The sequence below is a fragment of the Onychomys torridus genome, chromosome 3 (genome assembly GCF_903995425.1).
Source record: "Onychomys torridus chromosome 3, mOncTor1.1, whole genome shotgun sequence".
NCBI classification, from domain to species: domain Eukaryota; kingdom Metazoa; phylum Chordata; class Mammalia; order Rodentia; family Cricetidae; genus Onychomys; species Onychomys torridus.
The window spans coordinates 45,265,298-45,276,853 of record NC_050445.1 but is presented as its reverse complement, the minus strand read 5'-3'; the positions used below and the strand labels follow the sequence as shown (position 1 = coordinate 45,276,853).

The 11,556-nt window shown below is 39.2% G+C and overlaps 1 protein-coding gene across 1 annotated transcript; it reads left to right on the top strand.

Moving 5' to 3' along the window:
• Window positions 1-569: 569 nt before the first annotated feature.
• LOC118579261 (hyaluronidase PH-20-like) lies at window positions 570-10,749 on the top strand. Its single transcript, XM_036180414.1, has 3 exons — window positions 570-1,529; window positions 1,969-2,058; window positions 10,255-10,749. The coding sequence occupies exons 1-3, from the start codon at window positions 570-572 to the stop codon at window positions 10,747-10,749; spliced, it is 1,545 nt and encodes a 514-aa protein (XP_036036307.1).
• The last annotated feature ends 807 nt before the right edge of the window (window positions 10,750-11,556 follow it).

Below are 11,556 nucleotides of genomic sequence, written 5' to 3'. Positions count from 1 at the left end.
TTCTGAGACATGTTGTTTTCAAAACTTGGCAGATCATGCCAGAGTGGTTTTTCACAACCAATACATACAAATTTATATACCTCCAACTGGTCTTTTTCTAAAGTATTCATAGATTTAGCATCCTATATCCTTGGGAATGAAATAAGAAAAATAGTTACATTCAGTTCTTTTTGGGATGAGGAATGATTTTTGAAGATTAAGTGCTGACTGCTACAGAATTTGTTATCAAACAGAGAAAAACATCTTATTGCTTTAAATAGTTTAAATAAAGTCTTCCATCTTTTAAAATTGGTTTAAACTCCATACATAAAATTGGACTTGGTAAAACTCTCATTATGGCTACAGTGAATTCCATATTTGTCTTTTTTTTCAGTTCTGGATGATTGAACTTGCTGCAAAACATTCCTGAAAGGTGACACAAGAAGAACAGTCTTCAATATAAAACAGTCACCATATCATCATCTCTCAGGGTGACCACATGTCACTATCTTCCTTATCATTTGCATCAAACACTGGACAAACCTAAGTGTGCAACAAGAAATAAGTCTTTACACAATAACTACTGCTCAATGGGAAGGTTGAGATTCAAGCACCTCTGTTGGGGGAGCTTTGTTGAGTCTGGGGGAACATTCCAGACTGTGTTAATAATCTTCCTTCTGATTCCATGCTCCTTGACTGTGGTGGATTATAGGGCGGCGCCAATTTTGCCAAAAGAGACTTTCCTTTGGATCTGGAATGTCCCTACTGAAGCTTGTATTGGACCATTTAATCACTCAATAGATTTGAGTCTCTTCCCTTTAATCGGAAGTCCCCGAAAAACTGCCAAAGGGCAGCCTGTTACACTGTTTTATGTTGATCGACTTGGCCTCTACCCCCACATAGATACAAAAATGGTAGATCATCATGGAGGAATACCTCAGTTGGGGAATTTGGGAGATCATCTGGCCAAAGCTACGACTGACATTGAGAATTACATTCCAACAGACCGTTTAGGCTTAGCTGTCATTGACTGGGAAGAATGGAGGCCCACCTGGTTGAGAAACTGGAGACCCAAGGATATCTACAGGAATAAGTCTATTGACTTGGTCCAGGCAAATAATGCAGGAATTAGTATCTCAGATGCCACCAAGAAAGCCAAAGAGGAATTTGAAGAGGCAGGGAAAAAGTTCATGGAAGAGACTTTAAAACTGGGGAAATCGGTTAGACCAAAACACTTATGGGGTTATTATCTATTTCCTGATTGTTATAACAATAAGTTTCAAAACCCAAATTATGATGGGAAATGCCCTGATGTGGAAAAGCAAAGAAATGATGATCTTAACTGGATGTGGAGAGAAAGTACTGGCCTTTACCCATCTGTCTATTTGAAGAGAGACTTGAAATTGAATCGACAAGCAACACTCTATGTCCGCTTCCGAGTAGTGGAATCTATCAGAGTGTCCAAAGTTCGGAATGAAAAAGATCCTGTCCCGATTTTTGTCTATATCCGTATTGTTTTTACTGATAACACTACTGAATACCTTCTGAAGGTAAACAAACAGTGCACAGCATCTCTGACCTAGTGTTTACAAATAATGCTCATTGAAAATTAATGCTATTTTTAAACGACATGTAATTTAGCTTCATATGTCACATAGCAATACACACAGGGCTAGTTCTATGTTCTCCAAAAGAGATAAAATCACTACATTTTTAATGCTTATTGTAATCATATGACCTGTTATCAGTCACAGAGAATCATAAAATATACACAATATTTTAACTATTTTATTTTTATTTTATGGATATTTCCAGCAGAAGTAATTACCACAATAGCCTCTTTTTCAATAGTAAAGGAATGCCACAGTAAAGAGTATAGAAATATTTAAAGTGTTATTGTTGGTTCAGCATGCATAGTTTGTTGGTGTTGTCCTATGTAAATGCTTCTGTGTTTCCCTCCCTGCTAATTCTTTCTATTACCTTTGCCAGGAGGACCTTGTGAATACAATTGGTGAAATTGTTGCTCTGGGTCCTGCTGGGATTATAGTATGGGATGCTATGACTTTAGCGCAACGTGCGGTAAGTTGAATTGGTAGGAAATAGAAAATTGTTCTATCCTCAATGTTTCTGAAGACTTGGTGTTAAGGATATTAATTCTATGCCTGGCAAGCAGTAGATGCTCAGTGCTGGCGGAATCATGTTGTGTTGCATCTTTTATTATGAAGTAGAAAATGTTGTACTTGTCTTCCAGTAAGGAATGAGATGTTCAGTGAACTCACAGAAGTCCTCTAGACTCCGTGTTTTGTAAGTAACAAAACTAGGACTACCATTTCAGTCTTCTGACGTGATGTTTTGTGTCAGACAACAGGTATCTATGATTTATTTATTTCCACATATCAAGTATTTGCTCCCATTTCCACAATACTATTGAATAAAAGTGTGTGTGTGTGTGTGTGTGTGTGTGTGTGTGTGTGTGTGTGTGTGTCTGAATGTAAATACTGTTAACAGGTAGTTACATATGCCATGGATATTAACATTTAGATGGAATAGCAAAATGCCTCATTTAAAATAGATGTATTTTACAGTCCTCTGACCCTCCCTGCCCATTTTGTGTGACTTTATTATTTTTAGTTTGATCAATAGAAAGTGACTAACAGAAAATGCAATCAGGTACAGGTATGTGTATCTCAGTAAAATCTTTGAGTTGCAGAAAACTGTCTAAAATTATAACCTTTCAAGGTATAGTCCAAGTTCTTGTGGTTGTTCTTCCAAAATTCTAAATGCCTTTCTCAAGGATATTAATTTGGTGATGAGTCCATTTATGATTTCTATGTATAACTTCCTTAAAATTAAAAGAAGTGAGAGCTCCACCTTTCCTCTGAGGAGGAATCAATCTGACAGTCACAGTGAATAGATTGGGAGGGTCATTCTTCAGCATCACATTTGTTTTTAATGTTGCTTTAATCTCAGCTGTTCATTATTTTACCAATCCCCCTAAAGATCTGCCATATGATTCACTCAGGGACAGACTTCAATGTCACTATTTTCTATTTTAGGTACTGCCTTGACATTGTTCCCTATAGACCCTTTTCTCTAGATTTCTGCTGTTTCTTCCCCCAAGTCACAGTCCTTTTTAGTGTTATCATTACCCCTCTTTTATTTTGTGTCACTTGTGATTAGTATTGTTATGGATCACTTGTTTTATTTCCTCAGGTTCACTGACAAAATGGTAAATGCAAGTATAGTGTGTGTGTGTGTGTGTGTGTGTGTGTGTGTGTGTGTACGTATATGCACAGAAACAGAGGCAAGATCTCATCTTCCTTAATTGCTCTCTACCTTCTCTCTAGAGAGAGAGGGAGTTAGGAACCTGGAATTCAGCAGTTTAGCTGTACTGTCTAGCCAGCCATCCCTAAGGACTCTCTTGTCTCCACCTCCCCATTGAGGGGTTGAGACACAAATGACACTGTGCCTGCCTTTTTGAAGAAGGTTTGGGGATCAAAGTCAGACAATTATGTCAGCACAGAAGCATTTTCCACCTCCCTAGTCAGCTCCTATCCTGTTGTCCTGATAGTCAGTTATTTTCCTTTTCACTTGCTATAACTCCCCATAAAAAGTGTCAAGTAAGCCATTTCCTGTCACTCCACTTTATCCACCCAGTGGTGTGAAGAAGCCAGCTCTATTAGTTCTACATTATGAAACTTGATTTTTTAATATTCAGGAAATTTGTGAGCCAGTTGTAAAACACAGTCATTATTAAAACTAAAGGATAGAAAGACAGTAAGATAAATTGTGTTAAAACCCAAAACAACAATGCTCAAAATATGTCAGCTGTTTCGTGTGCATCTTAGTGCCTCAGGGTGTGTATATCTGTAGTATCTGCATGGGTGGAACACTTCACATGCTCATAATATATAGTAGTGTTCTCAGCTCCGAACTCTGTGTTTACTTTTATTGATTGGTAATATGAAGTTGGCCATTGTAGGTATAATTATACAGTATCTCTTAGATTGCCAGTTCAAATCTTTCTGTAGTGTACAAATAAAATGACTATCAAATCATCCTCATTTCTCTAGTCTGAATTTTATCTGACCTTTGTCTTTGTTTTCATCTGACTGATGATTGAAGGTCCTTTTTATTCTTCTTTTCTTTCCTTTCTTTCCTTCCTTCCTCCCTTCTTTCTTTTTCTCTCTTCTCCTTCCTTCCTTCTTTCTTTCCTTCCTTCCTTCTTTCTTTCTTTCCTTCTTTCTTTCTTTCTTTTTTCTTTCTTTCTTTCTCTCTCTCTTTCTCTTTTTCTTTCTTTCTTTTAAATGTATGCATTCTTTTTTATTATTTATTTATTATTTATTTTTCATTTTACATACCAACCACTGTTATCCATCCCTCTCCTTATCCTGCTCTCTCCTACCTGGTCTTCCCATCCCACCCCCATCCACTCTTCACAGGGGGTAAGGCCCCCCTTGGGTATTCAATACAGGCTGGCATACCAAGTTGGGGCGGGTCCAAGCCCCTCCCCACTGCATGAAGGCTGAGTAAGGCATCACACCATAGGGAATGGGCTCTAAAATGCCAGTTCATGTACCTCAGATGAGTCCTGGTCCTCTTGCCAGGGGATCCACAAACACATCAAGCCATACAATTGTCACCCTCATTCAGAGGGCCTAGTGCATTCCCATGCAGACTTCCCGCTGTCAGTACAGAGTCCATGAGCTCCCACTAGCTTGGACCAGCTGTTTATGTGGTTATTCCTATTATGATCCTGATCCCCCCTTGCTCCTATAATCTCTTCTCCCTCTCTTCAACTGAACTCCAGGATATTGGGCAGGTGCTTGCCTGTGGGTCTTTGCACCTCTTTCATCTGTCACTGGATATAGGTTCTGTGATGACAATTAGGGTAGTCACCGATCTAAGTACAAGAGGAGGCTAGTTCAAACACCTTCTGCACGTTTCTATGAGTCTTAGTTGGGGACATCCTTATAGGTTCCTGGGGATTTCCCTAGCACCATATTTCTCCCAAACCTCATAATGGCTCACTCTGTCAAGATATCTCTCATTGCTCTCACTCTTTGTCCCTCCTCCAACTCGGCTGTCTTGAACCCTTATATTCTCACCCCCATCCCCTGTCCTCTACTTCCCCCTCCCAGTTTACCCAGGAGATCTTAACACTTTCCCTTCCTGGGGTGATCCATACGTGTCCCTCTTAGGGTCCTCCTCTTTACTAGCTTCTTTGGGATTGTGGGCTGTAGCCTGGTTATTCTTCACTTTGTGTCTAGTATTCATTTATGAGTGAGTGCATATCATGTTTGTCATCACTTCTATCTTCTAGAAGTTTGGGGCTTTTTAAGGTCCTATCTCACCACTCCAAACTGGGGTATCGGTGTCCCCAGGGTCCATAGCACCCTTCTGTGAGGGAGGTCTGGTTGTAGTTGATACTCTGGAGGTCTCCAAAAATTGTACCTCAGAAGAGCTGAGCCTTTTAACTGGGCAACTCTCTGTGAAGCGATGCCTTTCTCCCTGGGTATGCTCCAAACCCCACTTCCTATCAGTCCCCCGAGTACCAAATCTGTTTGTGTACTGTTGGGGTCCAGCCCCTTGATAGCCTTTTCCCAGGGTCTGTGGAAGAATCTACAATCAGCTGATAATCTAATATTTGATGATAATAAATAAATCTATGTACACAAAACTCTTTAGTTCATTCACTTTATCCATCTGAGTCAGTTCTCTCCCTACACAGCTTCTTTTCTGCTCTCATACCTAGCTCCTTTCTTGCCTGATTTCTCTCTACATTTATCCTTAAGTTCTATCTTAATTCTCCCATCTAGTTCTTTCCCATCTACTACTTTTCCATCTAGTTCTTCCTCATACAGTTCTTCTTCATCTTGTTCTTCCCCATCTTCCATCTTGTTCTTGTAGTTCTCTTTCTCTTCTTTCCTTACTCTCTCCCCAGTCCAGTTTAAATATATACACAGTCAGCAGTTCTCTGGCTCCATTGCTTTCTGCTTGGATGGGGCAAGTCTGCTTGGTAGCTAGGCAATCTGCATCACAGCTTGATGTACCTGGTATGTAAAAGCCCTTTAGTTCTAGTTCTGAGTTAATTGTTAGTTAATTGTTAGAGATCTAGAGCTATCTAGCCCTTGGAAGAGATGAGGGTTAAGCTTAATTAGCACATCCACCTGGCCTTCTCTAACAAATAGTCTGGATGTTATCTATCTGTGGTCTGTACTTAGAAAGTCTAGGAAGTATCTCAGATAAAATACTTTCATTTGGAGATGGACCTGGCTGGATGTTGCTAATGATGATAGTTATAAAAATGCCTGAACTTAGGGGTCTGGCTGTGTGACTGCTGTTAGCACACTTAGGAGATGTTATCCAAATACTTCAATTGTATAGGGGAAATTGTGCCCAATGAATGATCAAACACACTGTTCTAGGAATGGGAAAGTGACAACAGCACATGAGAAATTCATTGCAGGAAATGGCTAATATTCAAAAGCCAATACCACCAAGACTACTTAACACTTGGCTTTATCATCTGGAAGAGTTCTTAACTCTTTGGCCATAGTCAACTGAATTCCTAGTTCATATTTCTTTTCTTTTCTTTTCTTTTTTATTTTTTTCTTTATTATTATGTGTTTTAAATTTTATACATCAGCCATGGGTTCCCCTGTCCTCCCCGCTCCCGCACCCACCCCCATCTTCCCCCCAGCCCCTCCTCTCCATTCCCATGTCCTCCAGGATCAAGGCACTCCTGGGGATTCATTTAAACCTGGTGGATTCAGTAAGGCAGGTCCTGTCACCTCCTTCCAGACTGAGCATGTGTCCCTGTGTAAGCCCAAGGTTCCAAACAGCCAGCTCATGCACTAAGGACAGATCCTGGCCCCACAGACTGGGTGCTTCCCAAGCAGATCAAGCTATTCAATTGTCTCACTTATCCAGAGGGCCTGATCCAGGTGGGGGCTCCACAGCCTTTGGTTCATAATTCATGTGCTTCCATTCGTTTGGCTATTTGTCCCTGTGCTTTTTGCAATCTTGGATTCAACAATTCACGCTCTTGCAGACCCTCCTCTTTCTCGACAGTTGGACACCTGGAGCTCCACCTGGGGCCTGGCTGAGGATCTCTGCATCCACTTCCATTAGTTATTGGACGAGAGTTCCAGCATGACAGGGTGTTTAGCCATCTGATCACCGGACTAGGTCACATCAGGCTTTCTCTCGACCATTGCCAGCAGTCTACAGAGGATGTATCATTGTGGATTTTTGGGGACTTCTCCAGCACTCTGCCCATTCCTGTTCTCATGTGGTCTTCATTTATCATGGTCTGTTATTCCTCGTTCTCCCTTTCTGTTCTTGATCCAGCTGGGATCTCCTGCTCCCCTAAGCTTTCTTTCCCTCAAACCTTGCCCTTCATTACTCCCACTGTCATCCAGGTTGTTCATGTAGATCTCATCCATTTCTCTGTCATTGGGTGATCCTTGGGTCTTTCTTAGGGTCCCATTTTCTAGGTAGCCTCCCTGGAGTTGTGTAGCAGTCTAGTTATCTTTGTTTTACATCTGGTATCCTCCTATGAGTGAGTACATACCATGTTTGTCCTTCTGAATCTGGGTTATCTCACTCAGGATGATTTTTTCTAGATCCATCCATTTGCCTGCAAAACTCATGATGTCATTGTTTTTCTCTGTTGAGTAGTATTCCATTGTGTATATGTACCATATTTTCTTTATCCATTCTTCAGTTGAAGGGCATCCAGGTTGTTTCCAGGTTCTGGCTATTACAAACAATGCTGATATGAACATAGCTGAGCAAATGTCGGTGTGGTATGATTGAGCATTCCTTGGGTATATGCCCAAGAGTGCTATAGCTGGGTCTTGGGGGAGTTGGATTCCCAATTTTCTAAGGAAGCACCATATTGATTTCCAAAGTGGCTGTACAAGCTTGCATTCCCACCAGCAGTGGAGGAGAGTTCCCCTTGATCCATATCCTCTCCAGCATAAGCTGTCTTCTGTGCTTTTGATCTTAGCCATTCTGACAGGTGTAAAGTGGTATCTCAGAGTCATTTTGATTTGCATTTCCTGGATAATTAGGGATGTTGAGCAATTCATAAATGTCTTTCAGCCATTTGAGCTTCCTCAGTTGAGAATTCTCTGTTTAGTTCTATAGCCCATTTCTTAATTGGACTGTTGGGCACTTTCATGTCTAATTTCTGGAGTTCTTTATATATTCTGGATATCAGCCCTCTGTCAGATCTTTTCCCATTCTGTAGGCTGTCGCTTTGTCTTGTTGACCATGTCCTTTGCTCTACAAAAGCTTCTCAGTTTCAGCAGGTCCCATTTTGTTTCTCTCAGTGTCTGTGCTACTGGTGTTATATTTAGAAAGTGATCTCTGGCGCCAATGCATGCAAGAGTACTTCCTACTTTCTCTACTATCAGGTTCAGAGTAGCTGGATTTATGTTGAGGTCTTTGATCCACTTGGATTTAAGTTTTGCGCACGGTGACAGATATGGATCTATTTGCAGCCTTCTACACATTGACATCCAGTTATGCCAGCACCATTTGTTGAAGATGCTTTCTTTTTTCCATTGTACATTTTTGGCTTCTTTGTCAAAAATTATATGTTCATAGGTGTGTGGGTTAATGTCACTATTTCATATTTCTGCAGCTTGTAGGTTATATACCTTTTCTTCTTCTATAGAGTTAGTAGTAGTGACTCATTGAGTTTATTTATTTATTTATTTGTTATAATTACAATATAATTATATTTTTGTCTTCCCTGTCCTTCCTCCAAATTCTCCCAAATACCCCTCCCTACTCTTCTTCAAATTAATGACCTTTTCCCATTAATTGTTATTAATACTTATATGTATATACATATATATCCCTAAATTAACCTGCTCAGGCCATATTGTGTTACTTGTATGTATGTTTTCAGAGTCCCATGTAGCAAATGCTGGTTGGCTATTAATTTGATATGTAGCTGAGTATAACCTTGAACTCTTAATCCTTTGGATTCTCTTGGGATTACTGGAGTGTGCCACCATACTCTTCTGCACAGATACAATTTTTCTTATACTTCTGTCTCACAAACTCTGCCCATGTTATCTATGAACAAAGCTGGAAATGTTTATATACTTACAAGATCTTGTTTCATTATATTGAGCCCTCTTAGACAACTCAAGATAGTCTTCCCTTGTCAACCAAAAATTTCGTCATATCTACAGTCTCCTTTATTGTAATCTTACTTAGTCTCAGGTTCTAGGGAATGTAGGGCAGATACTTTTGCCAGGCAATTCCTGACTCAGAAATAAGGAATTTCAACACAAGGAAAAAGTGTAGATTCAAGTCAGAGCTCAAAGATTCCCTGCCATTTTTTGCCAATGTGCTATCACAGTCAATCCATTTAGTAGAACTGTTGATCATGAGAGAACAAGACTGTCTTTAATTTGTTTTAAAGGCCAACGTCCAAGTTTTAGAACACAACACTGTTAAGAAGGATCACTTCTGCTCCTTATCACTCTTGTCTAAGGACTGTCATTATACACATGTTTGACTATGTATCATTTGAGCCATCAGTTTTGGAACTATATTTAATGATGTTTAAACTCATCTGACAAATAGAATTCTTGTTACATTTTTTTTTGTGATTTATTGAGAGTTAACTGAAGAAATGGTAGGTCCCATATATATATATCTTATCATTGATCTTCACAATAAGCCCATGAGGCAAGGCTCCAAAATCATCCCTAATTTAAAACTGATGAAACAGAAACATAACCAAGATACTTAATTTTCATGATGTGACTCCCATATTAAACTAAGATTTAGAAAGCTTGAGACAGATATTAAACTAAGATTTAGAAAGCTTGAGACAGATATTAAACTAAGATTTAGAAAGCTTGAGACAGATATTAAACTAAGATTTAGAAAGCTTGAGACATCTTAGCTTGGCAGACATGGTCATTAATGAAGGTGGTACTCCTATTGGGCAAGATAGCTTCAAAGCCCATCATCTAACAGCTATAATACTGCATTCTATTGATTAATTCATGAAGTATTGAGGAAGATGAAAACTAGGATAGTTAAGTCCCATCTAAACAATTCTTCAATGACCTGATAAACTTACAGATTACAAAAATAGTTGGAATAACCTTGCTTGTTAAAGTGAAACAGTATTTCCTACCACTTGTTGGGTCTGGTGCTTCTTTCTTCTTTAAGAGTTACTATAGTCATCTGTTCATGCATGAAGTTGTGCCTTGTTATGTTGACTGCCTTATTATTTTACAGCCAGGTTGCCCAATCCTACACAATTACCTCAAGACAACCCTGAATCCATACATAATCAACGTTACCCTAGCAGCCAAAATGTGCAGCCAAACACTTTGTGAGGAAAAAGGTGCGTGTTCAAGGAAAAATGAAAGTTCAGATGTATATCTTCACTTGAACCCAAGTCATTTAAGTATTGAATTAACCAACAATGGAAAGTATGAAATCCGTGGCAGCCCCAGAGTTGGAGACCTGGAGTATTTTTACAAACATTTTCAATGCAGCTGTTTTACCAACATGAACTGTAAGGAGAACTCTGAAATAGAAGACATAGAAGATGTTAATGTGTGTGTAGGTGACAATGTTTGTATAAAGGCTGAAGTAGAACCCAACCTAGCATCCTACCTCCTACCTGGCAAAAGCCTTCTCTTTCTGACAGCCCTCATGCACATACTGCATCATCTGCCAGAAGATATTTTTCTTTTTCTGGGGAAGATGCTAGTTGGTGCTCCTTAGTTCTCTCTACCCACAGCATTTGTTGTAATTCTTAAAAGTGGGCCTCAGTCATTTGAAAATGTAAGATGGAATTCTATTTTGAAAAAGTAAATTCTATTTTAATAATCAAGATTCTATTTTTGAGTTACAAAGGCAAAGTATCTATTCTTCTACCAAAGACTGATTACTAGCAAGGCTCTGCTGCATTTGAATTTAAAACCTCTTTACACCATAGGTTTGGTTTAAAGAGAATGAAGACTGAATAAAATAAAATTACTATAAATTAATGTCTTTTTAGTAGTCTGTCATTGCTTAAAAAATGATCAAGCAAGCATTAAGAAGAAAGATTCTGCTGTTTAAAATGGAATACCTCAAGTGTGCTAGTCTGTCCATTTATAGAGCTATGGTTTTTAGCTACTTCATGTTGAAAAGTTTTTATAACTGTTTTGCAGAAAGCTCAACTTTAAAAATGATAATTCTGTTTTGGTATATAATTTAGTATATTTTTAGAATTTACTTTTATAAAGTACTCTAATTTCCTTCTCATTTCTGATTGTCAAGAACCAGAAAGGGAGAACAAGGAATAACAGATCATAATAAATGAAGACCACATGAGAACAGGAAGAAGGAAAGTCCTATAGAGGTCCCCAGAAATCCACAATGATACCTCCATGTAGACTATTGTCAGTGGTCAAGAGAAAGCCTGAACTGACCTAGTCTGGTGATCAGATGGCCAAACACCCTAACTGTCATGATAGAACTCTTATCCAATAACTGATGGAAGTGGATGCAGAGATCCTCAGCCAGGCCCCAGGTGGAGCTCCAGGA